The 24,584-nt window shown below is 36.7% G+C and overlaps 3 protein-coding genes across 7 annotated transcripts in view; 2 read left to right on the top strand and 1 right to left on the bottom strand.

The window, feature by feature from the left end:
• LOC136033710 (4-hydroxyphenylpyruvate dioxygenase-like) overlaps window positions 1-10,399 on the bottom strand; it is a 44,464-nt gene extending 34,065 nt beyond the window's left edge. The window contains exon 1 of the mRNA XM_065714580.1: window positions 10,237-10,399. Coding sequence (XP_065570652.1) covers window positions 10,237-10,239 — 3 coding nt within the window. The 5' untranslated portion in view covers window positions 10,240-10,399. The remainder of the gene's footprint in view (window positions 1-10,236) is intronic.
• The window catches only part of LOC136033711 (tribbles homolog 1-like), a 72,295-nt gene that overhangs the window by 12,528 nt on the left and 35,183 nt on the right, over window positions 1-24,584 (top strand). Inside the window, exon 1 of one of the 5 annotated variants that reach the window (XM_065714585.1) lies at window positions 10,490-10,618. The exons of 1 other annotated variant lie outside the window; for it this stretch is intronic. The gene's annotated coding sequence lies outside the window, so the exon portion shown is untranslated. Of the gene's footprint in view, window positions 1-10,489; window positions 10,619-10,647; window positions 10,946-18,988; window positions 19,156-24,584 lie in introns of those variants that run through there. 3 more of the 5 variants (XM_065714587.1, XM_065714582.1, XM_065714584.1) reach the window with 3 other exon arrangements.
• On the top strand, window positions 11,889-12,470 carry LOC136033439 (uncharacterized). The gene has a single exon (XM_065714188.1). The coding sequence runs from the start codon at window positions 11,889-11,891 to the stop codon at window positions 12,468-12,470; it is 582 nt and encodes a 193-aa protein (XP_065570260.1).

The raw sequence follows: 24,584 nt of genomic DNA, 5'->3' as shown, positions 1-24,584 counted from the left end.
AAAGGAAAAAAATAAAGGAGAAAAACAAAACTAAAAAACGAATGTATATACAGACCGGTACACCGGGATACAAATGACGACCGGGACACAGGGAATATAAATAACGACCGGGACACAGGGACACAACTACAACGGGGACACCGGGGGAAACAGGGGGATATAAATGACGACCGGGACAAAAAAACTAAAAAGAAATAAAAACTAAAAACTAATAAAAAAAACTAAAAAATCTAAAAATCTAAATAAGCTAAAAAAGAAAAAAAAAGGAAAAAAATAAAGGAGAAAACAAAACTCAAAACGAATGTATATACAGACCGGGACACCGGGATACAAATGATGACCGGGACCCGGGACATAGGGAATATAAATGACGACCGGGACACAGGGACACAACTACAACGGGGACACCGGGGGAAACAGGGGGATAACCTGACAATCTATTTATATGCAAAGACAATGGGACAGCAAAGAATGTTGTATATTCGCAAGTTTTACGTAGTTAAAACCATATATATATATATATATCTATATTCACAGGTGGGACATAGGGACACAACTACAATGGCGCGTAACTATTATGGCGCGTAACGACTTACGCGCGCGGGGGGGCTTGGGGGGGGGCGCGAAGCGCCCCCACCAACTAGGTGTTGGGGTGGCGCGAAGCGCCACCCCAACAGCTAGTATATATATATATATATATATATATATATATTATATATATATATATATATATATATATATATATATGTTTTTAACTACGTAAAACTTGCGAATATAAAACATTCTTCGCTGTCCCATTGTCTGTGCATGTAAGTATATTGTCAGGTTTACCGACTCTTGAACATGCAACATATAATTGTCCATGGGAAGAACAATCCGTATTCAGATTTATTCCTCATTGTTATAATGATTAACCTTGAGGTTTGTTGATGGTAATTGCTAATCGAACATTCCCTGTGTCCCGGTCGTCATTTATATATCCCCCTGTGCCCCCGGCGTCCCCGTTGTAGTTGTGTCCCTGTGTCCCGGTCGTCATTTATATTCCATGTGTCCTGGTCGTTATTTGTGTCCCGGTATCCCAGTCTGTAATTTCTCTTTGAGTGTCCCGGTCGTCATTTGTGTCCCGGTGTCCCGGTCCGTAATTTCGTCAGTCGACAAACATAACGTCAGTCGACAAACAACTTCATGACGGCATAATGCTCAATCCTTATAACGACGCGCCATTGTAGTTGTGTCCCTGTGTCCCACTTGTGAATATAGATTGATAAATATATGTTTTTAACTACGTAAAACTTGCGAATATACAACATTCTTCGCTGTCCCATTGTCTGTGCATATAAATAGATTGTCAGGTTTACCAACTCTTGAACATGCAACATATAATTGTCCATGGGAAAAACAATCCGTATTCAGATCTATACCTCATTATTATAATGATTGCCCTTGAGCTTTGTTGATTGTGATTGCTAATCAAACACTCCCTGTGTCCCGGTCGTCATTTATATATCCCCCCTGTGGCCCTGGTGTCCCCGTTTTAGTTGTGTCCCTTTGTCCCGGTCGTCATTTATATTCCCTGTGTCCCGGTCGTTATTTGTGTCCCGGTGGTCTGTAATTTCTCTTTGAGTGTCCCGGTCGTCATTTGTGTCCCGGTGTCCCGGTCTGTAACTTCGTCAGTCGACAAACATGACGTTAATCGACAAACAACTTCATGACGGCATAATGCTCAATCCTTATAACAGCGTCAGTCGACAAACATGACGTCAGTCGACACACAAACATGACGTCAATCAACGGACAAACAAGCAACTTATTTTTATATATATAGACTAGCTTTTGGGGTGGCGCTTCGCGCCACCCCAACACCTAGTTTGAGGGGGTGATTCGGCACCCCCAAGCCCCCCCGCACGCGTAAGTCATTACGCGCCATATTAGTTACGCGCCATTGCAGTTGTGTCTCTGTGTCCCACGTGTGAATATAGATAGATATATATATGTTTTTAACTATGTAAAACTTGCGAATATACAGCATTCTTCGCTATCCCATTGTCTGTGCATATAAATAGATTGTCAGGTTTACCGGCTCTTGAACATGCAACATATAATTGTCCATGGGAAAAACAATCCGTATTCAGATCTATACCTCATTATTCTAATGATTGCCCTTGAGCTTTTTTGATGGTAATGACTAATCATTTATATATCCCCTGTGCCCCCCGGCGTCCCCGTTGTAGTTGTGTCCCTGTGTCCCGGTCGTCATTTATATTCCCTGTGTCCCGGTCGTCATTTGTGTCCCGGTGTCCCAGTCTGTAATTTCTCTTTGAGTGACCCGGTTGTCATTTATATTCCCTGTCCCGGTGTCCTGGTCGTCATTTGTGTCCCGCGCTGTAATTTCTCTTTGAGTGTCCCAGCCGTCATTTGTTTTCCCTGTGTCCCGGTCGTCATTTGTGTCCCGGTGTCCCGGTCTGTAATTTCGTCATTCGACAAACTTGACGTCAGTCGACAAACAACTTCATGACGGCATAATGCTTAATCCTTATAATGACGTCAGTCGACAAAAATGACGTCAGTCGACACAAAAACATGACGTCAGTCAACAGACAAACAAACAACTTATTTTTATATATATAGAGTGTTTGTGTACGGACGTCATGTTTGTCGACTGTCGACTGACCTCATGTTTGACGTTATTATAAGGATTGAGCATTATTCCGTCATGAAGTTGTTTGTCGCCTGACGTCATGTTTGTTATGATGTCATAGGCTTTGTATATTACGTCATTGTAAGTATATAAGAAGGCCTTTCAAAGAGAAATTTTTAATATAGATCTTAAAATGACAGAAGAACCTACAATGGCAGAAGAAACAGCCGAGGAGGCTCCTCAAAGAGTTCATGCCAAAAGGCTTGCGGCTAATAGAGAAAGTAAGAAAAGAAAGTCTGCCGAGGAATCAAAACAGCAGCGTGAAAACAGGCTTGCAGCTAATAGTGAAAGTATGAAAAGAAAGCGTGCCGAGGATTCACAACAACAGCGTGAAAACAGGCTTTTCCCCCAAATGGCAGAAGAAACAGCCGAGGAAGCTGCTCAAAGAGTTCATGCCAAAAGGCTTGCGGCTAATAGAGAAAGTAAGAAAAGAAAGCGTGCCGAGGAATCACAACAACAGCGTGAAAACAGGCTTGCATCTCAAAGAGAAATCACCAAAAGAAAGCGTGCCGAGGAATCATAAGAGCAACCTGAAAATTTTCGCCTGGCATTCAGGTACAGCCCAGTCGATGATTTGACGACCGGGACACCAGGAAACAAGGAATATAAATGACGACCGGGACACTCAAAGAAAAATTACAGACCGGGATATAAATGACGACCGGGACACAGGGAATATAAATGACGACCGGGACACTCAAAGAAAAATTACAAACCGAGACACTGGGACACAAATGACGACCGGGACACCGGGAAACGACTACAACGGGGACGCCGGAAGGGCACAGGGGTGGATATATAAATGACGACGGGGACACAGGGAATATTCGATTAGCAATCAACATCAACAAGGCTCAAGGGCAATAATTAGAAAAATGCGGTATAGATCTGAATACGGATTGTTTTCCCATGGACAATTATATGTTGCATGTTCAAGAGTCGGTAAACCTGACAATCTATTTATATGCATATATATATATATATATATATATATATATATATAATATATATATATATATATATATATATATATATATATATATATATATATATATATATATATATATATATATATATATATATATATATATATATATATATATATATATATATATATATATATATATATATGTATATATATATATATATATGTGTGTGTGTGTATATATATATATCTACCTATATTCACAGGTGGGACACAGTGACACAACTACAATGGCGCGTAAATAATATGGTGCGTAACGACTTGCGCTCGCGGGGGGGCAAGGGGGGCGCGAAGCGCCCCCACCAACTAGGTGCTGGTGTCGCGCGAAGCGCCACACCAACAGCTAGTTTCCAATAAATCTAGAAAGTCACGTGAGATTACGTCATTCTCAATGAATCTAAAAAGCCACGCAAGACTACGTCACCCTCAATAAATTTAACAAAACACGCAGCTCCTATGACGTAACATGCATCCGTATCCCTTAGAAAACATTACCTATTACGTAACATGCACCTGCGTCCATTAACGAAGTAAGAAAGTAAAAAAAAAATATAACGGAAATCATTAAGGAAGAGTAGCGGTTATTTGCCAATTTAAATCCAAAGGGCGGGTCACTACTCCTAACCTACTTCACATGGCATATTAAATAATAAAATTAAATAAATAAAAACAGAATAAAACAGAATATTAAATAATAAAAACAGAGAGTTGAATGATTCGTGTAAATATGGGTGTTAAAAGAGAAATCAACATGCCTTGTTTTTCAGCTTTCACTGTCATTTTTACTTGATTTGGGAAAATTGCCCCCAACTCGCCTACCCAGGATTTTGAAGAAATTACGCCACTGCCTTTAGGGTTCGTAGAATTATTTTCAGCATTGGATGGCATTTTCTATATTAACTAATTTTGGTAATATCCAAACATAACATAGAAATCACTTAACGAAAAAAGAAATGTACTATTTGATTTTCCATCCAAATCTGATTCGAGACATATTGATTGCTACCACCCAAATTGCACCCCAGCACCTCCAATGTCTGGATGTGCAATACTATATACACAGGTTTATATGAGTATACAGCACAAGTGCTATATACACCAAAGTCGTATCTAGGGGGTTGAGGGTTCGAACCCCCCCGTCCGAAATGTTTTTTCCGACTCGTAAAAACGTAACAAAAATGAATATAGACAAATTGGTATATGTTTTTTGAGCTTTGCTGTGTAACCTCCCCCCCCAAAAAACAATACTTGTAAGACCCCCTTTGAAAAAAGAAGTTCTGAAAAGGGCCTTGATATACACATAGATCTTTTTCTTTATTTAAATTATGATTATGGACCAGCTGTTGACGAGAAATTAGTACAAAAAACTAATATAAACCAAAAAAATTAGCAAAATTTCGCATATATTCTAGGGTTGTATCCCGGTATTAGGGGAGAGGGCGCAATTGGAACCATAGCCATTATTATACTTGTAAAGAGCGTTGAATGACGAGTGGAACGGCTTTCTTTGTTTTATATCTAATTTCTGGGTAAATGTTTAGTTTCGTCATAGATGCTCTAAACAGGAAACTATGCTGCGAAGCAATACTAATTCTGGAAGCGCATCCATTTCAGTTGACCCTCCTCCTCCATGGGGTAAACTAAAAATGCGTAAAGTGCACTTGCTTACAGGTAAAATTACCTATAGAGCGAAGCGTACTAGTCCATGAGCCCCGCGGGCAGCGGGCCTAGGCTTGTTTGAGGTTTTGAGTTTTATCACTCTTTGTTGAATAAATATTGAATACAGACCTCGCCCCGATGCCCGCGGGGCTCATGGACTAATACGCCTCGCTCTATAGGTAATGTTACCTGCAAGCAAGCCCACTTTACGCATTTTTGTCTCGTTGGAGGGGGATTTTAGAAAGCTACATAATGGATGCTCTTCTCTAATCAAACAGTTCGTGGTAACGAACTGTAGTAAGGAGCGACCCGGCTCAATCCTAGCTGCAACTCTAAAAAAACGAATTTTGATACCAATAGTTATATCAAAAGAATTACATTTTAATGCTGATTTTAAATATACAAGTTTCATCAAAATTAGTCTTAACCCATCAAAAGTTACGAGCCTGAGAAAATTTGCCTTATTTTAGAATGTAGGGGAAAAACCCCCCTAAAAGTCATAGAATCTTAACAAAAATCACATCATCAGATTCAGTGTATCAGAGAACCCTACTATAAAAGTTTCCAGCTCCTATCTACAGAAATGTGGAATTTTGTATTTTTGTCAGAAGACAGATCTTGGAAGCGTGTTTATTATTTTTTTTTTATTTATTTATTTATCGTATCGACCCAGTGGTCCTAAAACGTTGCGAGAGGGCTCATTCTAACGGAAATTAAAAGTTCTAGTGCCTTTTATAAGTGACTACATAATTGGAGGGCACCTAGGTCCCCTCCCAGGCACTTTTTCCCCAAAGTCATCGGATCAAAATTGTGAGATAACTATTTTGTTCAGCTTAGTCGAAAACCTAATTTTCTGTATTTGGGGACAACTTCATTCCCCACAGTCCCCGGGGGAGGGGCTGCAAGTTACACACTTTGACCATTCTTTACATATATTAAAGGTTATTATGAAATGTACAAACGTTTTCAGGGGGATTTTTTCGCGTTGGGATGGGGGTGGGTTGGAGGAGGGGGTTACGTGGGAGGATCTTTTCTTGGAGGAATTTATCACGAGGAAAGAGAATTTCCATGAAGAGGGTGCAGGTTCTCTAGCATTATTTAAAAAAAAACAATGAGAAAATAAATATAATTTTTTTTTCATCTGGAAGTAATGAGTAGCATTAAAACTTAAAACGAACATAAGATATTAGGTATAAAAGAGGCTGGCACGTACGCAGGGGGGGGGGGCTTTGGACCCGCCCCCCTCCCCCCCCAAAAAAAAAAAAAAAAATTCGAAATGTTTAATTTCCCCATGGTTTCTTGGGATTTCTGGCAAAAGTAGGACATTTTTTAAGAATCTAGATACATGTATGAAGCTTTTTTGGGGGATTTTACAGCGTGCAATTATCTGGTCAAGTCACTGCCCAATTATTAACCCATTTTCTGTCTAATTTTTACCCTCTTTGAAGTAATTAGCGATTGTACTGTTATTTTGTTTTGTAAAAAGAGTTTGCTTTCCACAGCAAAATAGAATTATCCTTGATATTACGGCGTTTTCAGGATAAAGTACAGCTTTTAATGGATTTAATTTTGGAAACTATCATTTTTCATTAAAATCAACGTTTTTGCAGTAGAAGAACTACCCCCACAGCACCCATATTGCACACTAAATCCTAAAATTTCCCTTTCAGATTCAGATTCAGATTCATTTATTCAAAAATTCATATTCATCAAAATCTTCAACTTGCCCAAATGGAGAGACAAGCTCGACTACTGGGCAAGACATATAAACAAAATTTAACAATCCTCATTGATACAGAACAAACAAAAAATGAACCACTATTTCATCAATAAATAAAAAAAGAGTATCTTTAATGAGAGTATTTAAGGTGGAGTAAGTGGAGTGAGGCCAAAATAAAATTAAAAATTAAAAATTTTTACCAACCGTTCTTGCAAGCAGATTCCATTATATAACTTTTTAATCGTCTCTTCAAAGATCCTTTTGGTAACTCAACAAATTTATTTAATGAATATTTGTTGGCTATTGATGGGATCATATACCGGAGGTTGAAACGGGATCTTTCATTTTTCACCAGAGGTAGTTTGTATGGGTGAACACATCTAGTTATTAGTGAATTTTGATGTTTGGACAGTAAATTCTGGTCAAAAAAGAAATTATGTACATGTTGAATCTTAAAAAACCAACTAGATAATAGGAGATGAGATTTCTGTGTGAGAGTCATTATGTCTAGAAACAGGTAAGAGGTACGTGTTTCAGAGTGGATATCTGTACTCCTCGGGTGTTGTAAAAACTTATCTAGAATTCGAATAGCTTTGTTTTGCAGGGTTTGTAGTGGTTTAATATGTGATTTAAAAGTCAGCAAAAATATAGCTGAGCAATATTGGATTTGTGCATCAATTAGGCAAAAATATAGGATTCTTAGAACCTTATATGAGAATACAAATTTTAGTCGGTGGAGCAAACCTATATATCTTGATAATTTTAGTCTCAACAACGAAATGTGTTTTAAAATTCATGGTAGGGTCAAAAACGATACCTAAATATTTTGCTGTGTATACTCTTTTGATTTCATGAATAGTATCAATGGTAATTTCATTCAGAGAAATATTTTTCAACTTTTGATTTATACTTCCATAAATAATAAATTCTGTTTAACAAAATTAGGGACAAGTTTGTTAATTTGGAACCAATTTGTGACGGATTTTGCAACTTCAATCAGTTTTTCTTTCAGTGCATCTAATGTTGGTGCTTTTAAACTTGCTGCGGTATCATCCGCAAACATAATTGTTAATGCATTTTCAGGAGTAGAATTAGGGAGATCATTTATATATATTAAAAATAATAGAGGTCCTAAAGTTGAACCTTGCGGTACACCGATATTATTATTCGATGTCTCAGACGAATATTCACCATCAATATCTACCACAAACCTTCGATTGTGCAAATATGATTTGATTAATTTTAAAGGTACTCCTCTTATTCCCGTATTTTCATGTTTTTTAAATAGAATTTCGTGATTTAAAGTGTCGAAAGCTTTCTTAATATCAAAAAACAATGTAGCTGCTAATCAATCATCATCTAAAGCATCATTAATGAAAATGTGTGTTGCGGCGACAGCATCTTCTGTCGATCTTTCTTTTAAAAAACCAAACTGAAACTTCGAAAAAAAATTTATCTTTTCCAGAAATGATGTAAGTCTATATTTCATTATTTTTTCAAAAACTTTAGCCAGTGGGGAAAGGAGTGCAATAGGACGGTAATTATTGGGATCTTGAGCCTCCCCTTTTTTAAATATAGGGATTATTTTAGCCTTTTTCAGAAGATCAGGGAAAACACCATTTTTTATGCTCTTATTTATAACATCTGCAAGAGGTTCATATATTACTCCTGATATTTTCTTTAAGAGATTTGTCGATATAGCATCTACTGAAGCCGAATTTCCTCTCTTTAAATCACTAATAGCTTTTTGGTATTCATCAAATGATACTGGTAGCATGTACAATGATTTATCTTCGTTTTGGGGCATAAATCGTGTATAATCTGATGGCTTATCCAAAAGATCTCTAACCAATTCTTCACCAATGTGCTTTTTGCATTTATTTAGTTACTATAAAAAAAGTGCTACTTTGTATCTGCTGTTTCGAAGGTTTTGGCCCCCCCCCGAAATAAATTCCTGCGTACGTGCCTGATAAGAGGGTTTGTCTCCTTCACAATACCTTCCACTTACGCTAAAGTATTTTTTGTAATTTCAACTATATATTCTACGGCCTTTGTGATTCAGGTTTCATTCTTAAAGATTTGGGATAAAATTCAAGCTTAAAGCTTAAAAATTCTTAAAGATTTGGGATAAAATTCAAACTTTAGTATAAAGAGCAAGGTATTGAAGAGGGGGAAAACCCCCTCATATACGTAATAAAAAGTTCGTTATGTAAGTTAATTCGTAAGGTACATATGTTTATTACTAACAAAAACGTTCGTACAAAAAATAGAAAAATCTAGTTGCATTTTAAGTAACCAAAAATTGGAGGGCAGCTAGAGATCCTCCCCCACCCTTTTGTTTATCAAAATCATCCTATCAATTTATGAGAAAGCCATTTAGCAAAAAAAAAATTAATATGCAAATTTCGTTATAATTATTCATGTGCGGTGAGCCAAAATCAAAACATGCATTAATTCAAAAACGTTCAGAAATTATACAAAAAATATTTTTTTTTACCTGAAAGTAAGGAGCGACATTAAAACTTAAAACGAACAGAAATTACTCCGTATATGAAAGAGGTTGTCCTCTCTGCAACGCATCGTTCTTTACGCTAAAGTTTTTTTTTATTGTTTTAAAAAGCAGAGTTGTGACAGAGTCAAATTTTAGCGTAAAGAGCGAGGCGTTTCGGAGGGGATAACCTCTTTTATATACGGAGTAATTTCTGTTCATTATAGGTTTTGATGTCGCTCGTTACTTTCAGTTTAAAAAAAAAACTTGTTTTTTTTTATTTAATAATGACAAAGAAACGATTTGCAATCATCAGAATCTTGCTATATGTAGTAATACGCACCTTAGACAGCTTGTGACGAAACTAAATGTTTACCAATGTCTGCATTATATCATAATATCAAAACTTTCAGGGCCTTTATGCTTGTTTCTCACTTTTATTGGCCTATTAGACAGATGAGGTATGACGCTCCGTCAGCATTGAGGCTGAAAATTATTTTATATAACATATGGTATGCAAATGGGACAGAGGGATACCCCTTATTACTTAAATTTGCACGATTTCCTCCACCCTTCCTACCTAGAAACGAATCAATGCACATGATTTCGCTCCATAGCAAAATTTCTTCCCCTATTAATTTTCCTGGCATGCTATTATAATAATAGACAGCAATAGTCTTACTTACCATGATTAGTAACTCAGATTTAAACCAGACAATGTTAACTGTTTGACTGCTTGTGGAAGACTAACTTAATCAGGTAGAATCAGGTTTTGGCTTATAAGAAGCAGGTAGATGACTTTTTGTGCAATTTTGCAAAATTGCATTCTTTTCGACATTTATTACGTCACTGTGCATGGAAAATCGTCATTAATCAGTTGTCAGCCATAGGAAAGTTTTGGTGCCCTTGCTTGTTGCCTAATCAATTTGGAAATTCCACTGTTTTCAAATGAGTTAATAGTTAACCTGTTATTTATTGTTATAATATAACGTATGTTGATATCTTGGAAACTCTTTACAAAATCTGACATTGTTACAGGCCTCTCAAAACCAGCCTATTCCTCTGCAGGTATGGTGCAAATTTCTTAGTGGAGCGTTCATACCCCAACAGTTCCGTTTTATCAGTGTATCATAGGTCTTTGACAATTTCAGAGGGCCACTGCATGTGAAGGCAACGACTGGAGGCAAGAGAATTTACACATGACACGAGAAAAAACTGACTTACGGCGCGAGTACAGCGCTTGGATTGCTGAGACATAATTAATTACATAAAATTACATAAAACATTAATTAATAACATAAAAATAAGGTTAAGGACGAATTGCCGCGTCAGTATGTGTTTTGACCTTGGAAATGTTAACACAAAGAGAAAACACTTGGAATTTTCTCGCAAGAGGTATGATATTTTACGCATCAAAGTAAACCAAAATATATTCGGTGGAAAAGGACCGTATTTTCGACCGCATTACCATATATTCTAATTAGTCTCTCTGGAGTCTGAAGTTTTTAATTTTCAAAAGTGACGATGTAGTTGCACACTTTGTTATGTATGTCACAGTAACATTATGGTTAATACTAAAAGTCTCTGACCCCCCCCACCCATTGGATAGCCCATACTTGATTTTGACAGAACAATAGTTATGCAGCATATCGATAAAGATAGCAACGACAGAAGGCACTAATCGATACCTTTTACCATCTTCTAAAACAGAAGATCTATCCCGCTCGTAGATCATTTTGAAGGAATGCAAAACAGAATACTAAATATAAACACTAAATAAAAGGGTGACATCTTTTCGTCAGTTCTAAGCCATTATCGAATCTTTATTTGCGTTATACTTGATTAAATGCATGTTCTCGAATATGTTTTTTAACAGGATTTCTTGAATAATGAATGTGTTGTGTTTGGAATAACACGTGTTTGGATAATGAGTGTGCTGTGTTTGTTGGGTTTGGAGTAACATGGCTGCAACGGGCTTTAAATATGCACCATTTTTGACGCTTTAATATTATTTCAAGGGCGTTGAAAAGAGAAAAAAGGTAAATGAAACACTTACAGTTACCGACTGGCTGTATTTATTGCACTATACTTAGTTTTCATTATAACATAATATATAACATATATTATAATATTACTATAATTAGTGATATGCAGCATAGTATCTGGCGCTAAATCCCAAAAAGAGGGCAACGAGACAAGGCATTTATCGATACCTTTTACAATCTTCTAAAACAGAAGATTTATCCCACTCGTAGATCATTTCCCCTGTTTACAGTATGTACAACAAGCTCTCGGCTGTCATCCTTATCCCCTCTCAGTCCTGCACTTTTCCTAAGAAATGCTGAGTGTCAAGAAAGGCGTACGTCAAGGTGGCAAAACTTCACCATCATTGTTTAATAACGCTATCATCGAAGCACAGCAAGTAATAAAGCCATCGTGCTTTTTTCGTGGGATTTATCTTTCGCTGCTGAACTTCGCTGATGACATTCTTCATGTTTCTCGTTCGATATCTTTATTTCAACAAAATTACGACTCACTTGCAGCAGCATACAAGCAGATCGGACTTTCCTTCAACGAATCTAAAACAGAACTTCTTTTCTTCAATGGTTCAAAAAATAAGCTTTCAGTTAACCTCTCCGTTAAAATTGGCGACACTCTGATTAAGCCTTGTGAGTCCCTTACGTATCTTGGCTTTCCTATTTTTTCTACATTGAAGGAGACACGCTCAGCACTGACAAACCACCTCTGTTCCCGTCTACGAGCGTCTTACGGATTACTTGTTACCAATAAGTATCGTTTCAACCATCCTCTCCTTGCCCGGCTATACAATGCTTTTACTACGCCCCATCTGCTTGCTCTGGTTCCCTTCTGGAAAATATTCACAGCTACCGAAAAGAAAGCCATTTGCAGCGTATTTTAGAGATATGCTAAGTTTCTCCTGCGTCTCCCTTTGTGGCACAGCAGTGGCGACATCTCCATGAAATATAAGGTCATCAACCCTTCCATGGCCATAGAGAGAAGAATCTCCAAATTCAGTACCAATGTTTTAAGAGCTAACCACCCCTGGACTAGTGTTATTTTATAATATTTGTAATGGAAGTGTATTTTAATTTATGTGCTTTTCTTTCTTTTTCTTTTATATACTCCGTCTTTTCCGTTTTTGACGGGTAATAAATTAATTATTACCCTATTTAGTATTTATCTCGAGTCAATTTTTGTTTTCCTCCAAAGGAACCTGGAGGCTTCTTTAGTGAAACAGTAAAAGGAAAACTAATTACGTTTCTTTGTCGTTTTTCTTGTTATACCCTTTTGAATCCCACCCAATGAAGCCAGGGGTAATGCAAAGGAACTACAATATAGCTGTGTTGCGAGAGCAACACTTAGTTCAGCTTATTCTTAGAAAGCAGTAAGGGTCTAACATCTGCAGTTTTTACTGAAAGTATGGACCTTTGGCCGGATTGATGAATATGACTTTGCATTTTGGAAAGCTTCATAGAACTCTTGCCTGGGGCCAAAAAGGATGGTTTTTGCTTGTGTTTCTACCCATTTTTGTTCGTGATCTCAGTAGAGTTTATCATTCGGTTTTTCACTCTTGGAATTGCGGTAGAGAAATGGTTTCAGATGTGCCTCTTAAACTTTAAAAGTTCTCTCATTGCTAAAGAAATTAGAGTTTATCCTTTGTTTATCCTTTCTAAGTACTGACGTTAGAAACTTGCCCTACGGCAAAAAGTCAACTTTTAAACTGAGACAGCTAGATTTTTTTTCGACGGCAGTTGATAGCTCTTCATGAGCTCATCAAAGTATATGTCATCCATTTTTTGGTAGAAAAACTCTTTCATGAGATATACCAGTTTGAAAGTTTAAAGGGGTTTAACACTGAAAGTTTAAAGGGGTACACACTGAAACCAAAAACAGGCTGATACCAATTGTTAGACATGCAGGGGAGTTTTGAGCAACAGTCGGCTGTTAGCTCATAATCATTTTCCGCAAGAAGACTTCGCAACTTTCGCCAGTTGGTGTACCTATTATTTGTTTCCGGTGTATTTGATGGTAAGACCAATTTGGTTCCAGTGGTAAGACATGATGGGACTTGTAAGTAATAATCGACTGTTAGGCAACAATCGTCTTCCGCGATGAGGAGTTTGCAAATTTTGCTAGTTGCAATGAGGGGTTTGTAACATTTGTGAGTTGGTGTACCTAGTATTTATTTTAAGATCTTTACAGATTATTAAATAAAAAAAAAAACTAGTTTTTTAAACTGGAAGTAAGGAGCGATATTAAAACTTAAAACGGACAGAAATTACTCCGTATATGAAATGGGTTGTCCCCTCCGCAATCCCTCGCTCTTTACGCTAAAGTTTTTAATTGTTTTAAAAAGTAGAATTGTTGCAAAGAACCAAACTTTAGCGTAAAGAGCAAGGGATTGCGGAGGGGACAACCCATTTCATATACGGAGTAATTTCTATCCGTTTTAAGTTTTAATATCGCTCCTTACTTTCAGTTTAAAAAACTAGTTTTTTTATTTAATTTCCGAAAGTTTTTGAATTAATGCATTTTTGATTTTGGCTCTCCGCACATTAATTAGTAAAATGAAATTTGCATATTAATTTTTTTTTGGCTAAACGGCTTTCTCTTAGTTTTGATCAAAAGATTTTGAGAAATAAGGGGTGGGGAAGGAGGCCTAGTTGCCCTCCAATTTTTCTGTTACTTAAAAAGGCAACTAGAACTTTTAATTTTTAACGAAAGTTTTTATTAGTAAAAAATATTCGTAACTTAAGAATTAACTTACGTAACAAACTTTTATGGTCTTATATTTTTTATTATGTATATGAGGGGGTTTGTCCCCTCGTTAATACCTCGCCTTTTACACTAAATCTTAAGTTTTGTACCAATTCTTTAAGAATGACCCCTGAATCAGAAAGGCTGTGGAATAAATAGTTGAAATTACTAAAAACACTTAGCATAAGGAGCAAGGTATTTATCTCCTCCTAAATACCTCGCTCTTTATGCTAAAGTATTTTTAGTACCCCTCATATGCGTAATAATCTCTGTTAGTTTTATGTTTTAATGCTACTCTTTACTTTCAGTTGAAAAAGTTTTTCGTGTTTATATTTTCATTGTTTTTTTATAGTAATGCTAGAAAATCCCGCGCCCTTTTCATTGAATTTCTCTTCTCCCATGACATGTTCCTCCAAGAGAAGATCCTCCCCAATAGCGTTCTCCCCTCAACCCCACCCCAAACCAAAAAAATCCCCCTGAAAACGTCTGTACACTTCCCTATAACCATTACTGTATGTAAACACTGGACAAAGTTTGTAACTTGCAGCCCCTCCCCCAGGGACTGTGGGGGAGTGAGTCATTCCAAAGACATAGTTAATATTAATATGGTTTTCTACTATGCGGAACAAAATGGCTATCTCAAAATTTGGATCTGTTGATTTTGGGAAAAAATGAGCGTGGGAGGAGGCCTGTGTGCCCTCCAATTTATTTGGTCACTTAAAAAGGGCACTAGAACTTTTCATTTCCGTTAGAATGAGCCCTTTTGCGAGATTCTAGGACCGCTTGGTCGATACGATGACCCCTGGAAAAAAAACAAAACAAAAAAACAAATGAACACGCACCCGTGATCTGTCTTCTGGCAAAAAATACGAAATTTCACATTTTTGTAGATAGGAGCTTGAAATTTTTGCTATGGGGTTCACTTATACGCTGAACACGATGGTGTGATTTTCGTTAAGATTCTATGACTTTATGGGGTGTTTCCCCCTATTTTCCAAAATAAGGGAAATTTTCTCAGGCTCGTAACTTTTGATGACAAAGATTAAATTTGATGAAACTTATATATCTAGAATCAGCATAAAAATTCGATTCTTTTGATGTATCTTTTAGCATCAAAATTCCTCTTTTTAGAGTTTCGTTTACTATTGAGCCGGGTCGCTCCTTACTACAGTTCGTTACCACGAACTGTTTGATAACAACTCTAGCGTTTAATCGAACCGAGGAAACAAAACCAAAGTGTTGCTCTCACAACTCTAAACTATTCGAAGCCGAACAAAGGTTGCTGCAACACCTCACGTTGCCCATGCAACGTAGATCTAGGTCAAAACTACAATATTACGTTTTAGTAAAATACAGTTATTCTGTAATATTATTTGTGTGCGAAGAGCGAGCGGAGTAATTCAAATAAACTCATCTGTAAAATCACTGGATCTTCATGTGGAATTTCAATTCGTATGCATCGTCAAATAGTTTACTGGTTTGCATTGTCAGGATGCCAGGTCAACGGCAGGAGTCCTAGCATTTGAAGCCTCTCTTTTGCAGCCGCATTAAATTTCCGTCCTGGTTTTGTATTTATATCGTTTAAGCTTCATGTCAGAAGTTGAATCTGGAGTATGTCTGTTTGATATAGAGCAATGGTGCCGGCAGTAAGATAGGATAAGATAATCTCAGGGGTTTATTTTTTTGTTTAGATGTGTGCTTGTGATTGATGTCAGCACAAAAATGCCACAATAAACATGAGCTAAGAGCTCACATGGTACTTGTGACGGGGCCGGAAGAGCCAAGAGCTCATATGACATGAGCTCTAGCAAAATTCTAACAATCAATAGATTGATTTCAAAGGAAAATCAGAGGCTCAATGACGGTCGGGATTTAAAATAAGAGCTCTGAGACACGGGGTTCTTCTAAATGTCAAAATTCACTAAAATGGGATCACCCACTCGTAAGCTAAATATACCTCATTTTTCCTAATTTTTCCTCTCCCTTCAGCCCCCCAGATGGTTGAATCGTGAAAAACGAGTTTATCAAATCAATTTATGCAGGTCCCTGACACGCCTACCAATTTTCATCGTTCTAGCACGTCCAAATGCACCAAACTTGCCAAAGCAATTGACCCCCCTAACTCCCCCAAAGAGAGCGGATCCAGTCCGGTTACATCAATATCTACGACAGTTGCTTATTCTAACCACCAAGTTTCATCCCAACCTCTCCACTCTAAGCGTTTTCCATGATTTCTGGTTTCCCCCTTCAACTCCTCCCAATGTCACCAGATCTAGTCGGAATTTGAAATAAGAGTTCTGAGATATGAATTACTTTTGAATATCAGATTTCATTATGATTCGGTTACCCGTTCTTAAGTTAAAAATAACACACCTTAAAAATACCTCAATATTTCTAATTTTTCTGAGTTACCCCCCCCCCCCTAGACTTGTGCTTACTCTTCCCATCAAGTTTCATCCCAATCTTTTCACTCTAGGCGTTTTCCAAGATTTTCAGTTTCAAAGATTTTTGTTCCCCCCTCCATCCCCCTATGTCCCCTGATCCGATTCGGATTGAAAATGGAGCATCGGGGATATAAAATGTTTCTATATATTAAGTTTCATTAGGATCCGATCACCCATTCGTAAGATAAAGATACCTCAATTTCCAGATTTTCCGAGACTTCCGGTTTCCCCATCTAACTCCCTCCAATGTCAACGGATCTGTTCAGGATTTAGAAAAAGAGCTTTGAAGCACAAGATCCTTCTAAATATCAAATTTCATTTAGGTCTGATCACCCGTTCGCAAGTTAAAAATACTTCATTTTTTCTAATGTTTCCGAATTACAGCCCCCCCCCCCAGCTCCTCCAAAGAGAGTATACCCGGTCTGGATATGTAAGTCTCGTATCTTGGACTTGTGCTTATTTTCCCCACCAAGTTTCATCCTGATCTCTCCACTATAAGCCTTTTCCAAGATTTCCGACTCCCCCACCACCCCAACTCCCCCCAATGACACTGGATCCGGTTGGAATTTAAAATAAGAGATACGAGTTATGAGGTCCTTCTAAATATGAGATTTCATTAAGGTCCGATCACTCCTTCGTAAGTTAAAAATACCTCATTTATCTAATTTTTCAGAATTAACCCTAACCCCCTCCCCAGCTCCCACAAAGAGAGCAGATTCGTTCCGTTTATTTCGATCACGTATGTAGGACTTGTGCTTATTTTTCCCACCAAGTTTCATCCCGATCCCTCCACTCTAAGCGTTTTCCAAGGTTTTAGGTTTCTCCCTCCAACTTCCCCCAATGTCACTGGATCCGGTAGGTATTTAAAATAACAGTTCTGAGACACGATATCCTTCTAAATATTAAATTTCATTAAGATCCAATAACCCGTTCGTAAGTTAAAAATACCTCATGTTTTGGTATTTTAATACCTCATGTCATGTTTTGGTTCATGTTTTGGGGGGAGTGGGGGGACCCCACTCCCCCCAGTTGGTCGAATCGGGGAAATGACTATTTGGGAATGACTTAATCCCTCACAATCCCTAGGGGAGGGGCTTCAAGTTACAAACTTTGACCAGTGTTTACATATAGTAATGGTTATTGGGAACTGTACAGACGTCTTCAGGGGATTTGTTTGGTTTGGGGGTGGGGTTGAGGGGAGGGGGCTATGTGGGAGGATCTTTTCTTGGAGGAATATGTCAGGGGGAAAGAAAATTCAATGAAAAGGGTGCAGGATTTTCTAGCATTACTATAAAAAACAATGAAAAAATAAACATGAAAACGTTTTTTCAATTGAAACGTACAACGAACAGAGATTATTACGCATATGAGGGGTTCTAAAAATACTAGCATTTAGCATAAAGAGCGAGGTATTTAGGAGGAGATAAATACCTCGCTCTTTATGCTAAAGTATTTTTAGTAATTTCAACTATTTATTCTACGGCCTTTCTGATTCAGGGGTCATTCTTAAAGAATTGGGACAAAACTTACGATTTACTGTAAAGAGCGAGGTATTAACGAGGGTAAAACCCCCCTCGTATACATAATAAAAATATAAGAATATAAAAGTTTGTTATGTAAGTTAATTCTTAAGTTGCGTATATTTTTACTAACAAAAACGTTCGTAAAAATTAAAAGTTCTAGTTGCCTTTTTAAGTAACCGAGAAATTGGAGGGCAACTAGGCCTCCTTCCCTCCCCTTATTTCTCAGAATCGTCTGATCAAAACTAAGAGAAAGCCATTTAGCCAAAAAAGAATTAATATACAAAGTTTATTTTAATAATTTGTTTGGAGAGCTAAAATCAAACATTCATTAATTCAAAAACGTTCAGAAATCAAATAAAAAACTAGTTTTTTTAACTGAAAGTAAGGAGCGACATTAAAACTTAAAACGAACAGAAATTAATCCGTATATGAAATGGGTTGTCCCTTCCGCAATCCCTCACTCTTTACGCTAAAGTTTTATCATTTGCCACAATTCTACTTTTTAAAACAATTAAAAGCTTTAGCGTAGAGAGCGAGGGTTGCAGAGGGGACAACCTATTTCATATACGAAGTAATTTCTCTTCGTTTTAAGTTTTAATGTCGCTCCTTACTTTCAATCAAAAAAAAAAACTAGCTTTAGTTTGAATGAGTTTATATTTTTACTTCATTCTTTTTGTCAGTCCTGGTTGAATTTCGTTGAAGTAAGGATGCTAGGGCTGTTTTTTTTTTTTTTAGTTTGAATGAGTTTATATTCTCACTTCATTCTTTTTGTCAGTCCTGGTTGAATTTCGTTGAAGTAAGGATGTTTTTAAAAAATTTTTTAAATAACATTATTTAGTTTTAATTCTCACAATTTAAGGTAAGTTTATTTATATATACATATTTTCTCTCTTGTTCTCGTATTGTGCTGAAGACGGCCCTTGGACATAGGGCCGAAATATTCACAGAATTGATTTCCACAATCTTGAAAAGATTTTCCCTATTGTTTCTACTTTGTATTTGTTTGTTATGGAAAGGCAGTGTGGTCTTCGTCACTATTTTCGTCTAGCCTAAGAGGATGAAAATTCCAGGGAAATTTTTACACTGGGGGATTTGACAGGATTTATATACGGAATTCTTGTTAATGGTCTTAAATTATCTTTGTCAACTCAATTTTGCATGTGGAGATGTTCCCTGAGCTATTTTTCTTGTGTTTTGTTTTCCCGAAAAAACTCTACGGAAAGGGGCATCTCCGAGTAACCGAGAAACCGATTAGAGATTAAAGTCTGTTTCTAATGAAAGTATGCCAACGATGATTCTTCAGGCTGAAACATCCACCAGAAATTTTACGGGGAAGGGGATTTTCAGCAAGGATGTAACTGTCTAAAGGGAACTTGACAGGAGAGGGTTTACTTTAAGTTGGATGAAATTTTCACAGAGTTTGCTGTAAGGAGGGGGGTATATTTCATGGACACTGAGCCAGGTTTATCTGCATTATTTGAAAAACAAACAGAGATTAAATAAAAAACAAGTTATTTTTAACTCAAAGTAGTTAAACTTTTAACTCAAAAGTAAGGAGCACCTTTAAAACTCAAAAAGCAGAGAAATTATCCTGTATATGAAGGGTTGCCCCCTCCTCAATACCTTGCTCTTTAAGTTAAAGTTTAACTGTTTGTCCCCAATTTTTAAGAACGTCTACTAAAACACAGGGGCTGTTTCATTAGAATAGGAAGCTTTTTTAAAAGTGCTGACAGCTTTAGCGTAAAGAGCAAGGTATTGAGGAGAGACCCTTTATATACGGAATAGTTTCTGTTTTTTCTAAGTTTTAAGGCTGCTCCATACTTTCAGATAAGAAACCTGTTTTTTATTTTATTAGTTGAAGGAACAACCTATATAAGAAACTTAGATGCTTCGAACGAATAGGTTTTCTAATGATTAACTACTCGGCTTCTTTTCTGATGGTAATTGTTGTCGTTAGACCGGTTATAGTGGGCTTATTCGAAGCTGCTCCCGGATTGGTCGACTCTAAGGTGTGTTCAAAACAAGTTAGTACATGGAATTAACCTGCAACTATAACTTACTGCGCATTTTAAAGTTTTGAAATACAAAATGATAATTTGGCAACAGAAAACATTTCTACGCATCTTCTCTCAGTACTTAAATCAATAAAATATTAACTTAACATTGTATTTCAACTAGCAAAGACATGAAGAAAAAAGCAAGGTAGTTTGTTACAACTGGCTCAGCAGTACAGGAGTAGGAAAACATGCCTGTGGGCGCTGAGTATTGCAGATTTAAGCCACTTGTCAGGGGGGTGGAGGGGCTTTCGGCTCAAGCCCTCGTGCGACATTTACAGAAGTTCACCCATAAATTTGTTTTATAATTTTCGGCCTAGTTTGGGCGTTTTTTAAGATTACAACCCTTCGCCGAAATAAGCTCCCACGTCCATGCTGAGGTAGAGGCTTTGAGGCCTCTAGACTCCTTGTATCAGCCCAAGGTAGGTATCAGCCAAAGACTCCTTGAGGATTATCAAGATTTCTCGTGTCATTATCTTGTGTCCTTTCACACAAGAGAAAAAAAATGTGTTATTATCGGCTAACCACACATCAAGGGTAGCTTGGAATAGGAGAAGGAGGTGAATATATCCTGAAAAGCAATTAGATCGAACACATATGTTTGATGGTCCTTGATTACATTTAGCTTCTCATATCAGGGCCGGTGCTCCTTGTGATCTAAGATCGGACAGCAGATTACTAATTTTGGGATACAAAGGGGTAGCCATTTACTAATTCTGGTACCCAAGGAAAACTAATAAGTAAAATAGATGGGATGATAATATTTCCCCATTTATAAGGTAGAAAAACCATGGATACATTTTAGCTTCCGTGCATATTATTAAATACAACTTCCCTACAATAATGGTTTTAGCAGGTCATCTTCTAACCTATACCCTATATACACACAAGTACTATCATACTGTCTAATTTATTTCATTGATTTTACTGGGGACCAAAATAAATGATCAAAATCGCCATTTTTAGATACCTTTAAGTTTCTTGGATGCCAAAATTAGCAAGCTGCTGACCTGACTTTAGATCCAAGGAGGCTTTACCCAGCTACCAATAGAATAGACATTAGCTATATCGATTTTCCATCGAATGACTGTTAGTTTTATTTTACATATTTTTTTTACATACACTACCAAGGCTGTATCCAGATGGAGGGGCTACTAGGTTTGAACTCCCATCCTAAGCAAAAATATTTATCCGATTCGTAAAAAAAGGCAACACAATCCATATAAGAAATGGTACTAGTCTGTTAAATTAAACATCCTCAAGAATTACGCTGTCTGAGATCTGACAAAAATTGGTTTGGATCGTTTACGATTTGCAGATTTTGAGTGAGAACACTACGATGTATGTATATTTCAATTAAATATTTAATATTTAGAGGTAGTTAGAGGATGGGTTAGGTTGGGTTAGGTTACGCTAGGTATTTAATATAACGCGTTCTGTGCGGCCTACTTTCCATATTTCTTTGCTATAGTTTCCATAATTTTGTGTCTAAAGTATTATATTTATCATCATGTTTTGGTATATTTCATTAGGACTAACCTAACATCACTTCATGAGAATGTTCTGTTTAACAGACAAGTACCGAGTAAATTTGTCATACATTTTTAGATTATTGTTTTTTGTAACCCCCGAAAAAAATTCTGGATACACCCAAGGTTGTCGGGGGGTTAGTGGCTTGAACAACACCCCAATTTTCGTCTTACTCGTAAAAACGTAACGAAAATACGTTTAAACAAATATGATGCGTTTTTAAATTTTTTTTTGTCTCCCCTTCCCTGAAAAAAACTCCCCTCCCCGAACAAAAATTCTGGATATGGCCTTGGATACGCCCTTGTACACTATTCATATTATTTTTTTAAGTTTGATAGGGCTTAATTGTTTAGCGTTTAGAAAATAGTTATGTTCTTAAAACTTTATGAAGTTTAATGTTAACACGGTTTTTGAAATAATTGTTTTTTGTTAGAGTTCATTTTTTTAACGCCTTGTAATGTTAAGAGAAAATAGTATTTCAGTATAACTAATAGTTTTATTATATTTATAGATTTATCTTGATAGTCGAGAAAATATTTACTGCTATTGATTTTTTAAATAGCTAAAAAAGTTGTTTAAAACATTTGAACTCGATGCATAATAGATCAGATTCTTTTGTTTTGAGATCAGATTTTGTTCTTTTGTTCAGATTCTGTTTGTTAGTGCCATGCAGTAAAGATGGTATATCCTAAGTTCGTTTTCCAGTAACCAGGTAAGGCCTCTTTTGATCTAAAGTCAGGCAGCAGTTCGCAAATCTCGGTACCCAAAAAATTTAAAGGCATCTAGAATCGGAGATGCCGATTGCTAATTTGGATTCTCAGGAAAACCAATGAAGTATAATATGATAGTATTGCAAAATAGAAACGATATCGATAGGATCGTTGTTCCAAAACATTTGATATTAGGAAATAATATAGATGGAAGAGAACTGTGAACAAATTGCCATAGACGTATTACCTCCATCCTGTCCTCCCCTTCCTACAAGTACCTATAAATGGATAAAAATTAAGAAAAATTTCTCTAAAATATTCCTGGTTGCTCCAATTGAAGAAAATAGTTGGGGTAAAATTTACCCCTGAAAACAATTTTGAAATATTTGTAATTGATACAGTTTACAAAGAACGTTTGTAGGTAGGCATGATAGAAAGATACTATGATGCCATCTATTTCTGTTATTGAAGGATAAAGGTACCAAAATGAGGGGGCTATTCCGTTATTTTAGGTCCCTAAGAAGCAATAGCCCAGATACCAAAGACCACATTTTAGTAAGGACCTAGTAATGAGAAAATAAAGTTGTGTAATATAATACTAAGATTTGTCACAAGTAGGCATTTATTATAATAATCATAATCTACTCAGCCTGTCTGCTGAGTAGGAAAACCAACTTTAACCCTTTCCTCAAAAAGTTTTAGTATATTTATATTTGAATTTAAGGCAAACACTAAAAATTTAGCGTAAAGAGCAAAGTATATAGAAGGGGGCGACTTCTTCATATTCATAATAATTTCTGTTTATTTTGAAATTCAATGTTTTTCTTTACTCTCAGTAAAAAAAAAACTTGTTTTCTTGTTTAATTTCTGATCGTTTTCAAATAATATAGGTAAATTTCGCTTAACCTTCATGACCTTCTCTTACGGGAAACTACTTCATGAAAATTTCTGCATACATAAAATACATTCCCCCCCTGTAAAACTGCCTCCGAACAATTACATCCTTGCTGAAAATCACCTCCCCCTTAAAATTTTTTGCGGATGATTCAGCCCGGAAAATCCTCCTTAGCATACTTTCATTTGAAAAAGACACTAATTTCCAATCGTTTTCCCGATCACTCCGGAAATCCCCTCTTCCAGATAATTTTTTTTCTGGTAATCCAAACACGTTGAAATAGCCCCCAGATAATTCCCCTGAAATGCGGAATTGAGCTGGCAAAGAGAAAGTAAGACAATTAAAAATAACTTCATGTAGGAAGTCTGTCAAGTCCCCCAGTGTAGGATTTACCCTGGAAAATTCACCCTCCAGAAATTTCCCTGCCGACAGAAGATTATCTCCGTGGAAAATTCCCCGAAGAAAACTCACTCCCCCCCCCAAAAAAAAGATGTCTGTATATTTACAAATAACAAGTACTATACGCAAACAAAGGGGAAATTTCATGACATACATACATTTCCCCAGGATCTGTGGGGGGGGGGTCATTATCCCCAAAGGCGTGGTTACTTGGATTTTCAACTATTCTGAACAAAATGAGCATCTCAAAATTCTGATCGGATTACTATGAGGACAACAAGGAGGTGGGCTATTTGCCCTCCAATCTTCTCGATCACTTAAAAAGAGCACTAGAACTTTTAATTTCCGTTCGAAGAAACATTTTTTCTGATTTTATAGGGCTATTGATTCAATGGGATCACCCATGAAAAAAAAACAAAACAAAAACAAACACGCATCCGCGATCTTTCTTCTGGCAAAAAATACAAAATTCTGCTTTTTTGGAGATAGGATAATGAAACTTCTATAATAGGGTTCTCAGATACGCTAAATCTGATGGTGTGATATTCATTTCTTGACTTTTAGGGGCTTTTCCCCCTTTGTAGAAAACCAGACAAATTTTTGCAGGCTCGTAGCCTTTAATGGGTAACGCTAAACTTAACGAAACTTATACATTTGGAATCAGCTCAATAAGTTTCTGATATCTATTGGCATCAATATT

The sequence above is a fragment of the Artemia franciscana genome, chromosome 12 (genome assembly GCF_032884065.1).
Source record: "Artemia franciscana chromosome 12, ASM3288406v1, whole genome shotgun sequence".
In the NCBI taxonomy this organism is placed as follows: domain Eukaryota; kingdom Metazoa; phylum Arthropoda; class Branchiopoda; order Anostraca; family Artemiidae; genus Artemia; species Artemia franciscana.
Note: the sequence above shows the minus strand (reverse complement) of the source record. Positions and strands in the feature narration are given on the sequence as shown.

Coding starts and splice junctions, on each gene's coding strand:
- LOC136033439 (XM_065714188.1), top strand. CDS start 11,889: ATGCTGAGTGTCAAGAAAGGCGTACGTCAAGGTGGCAAAACTTCACCA.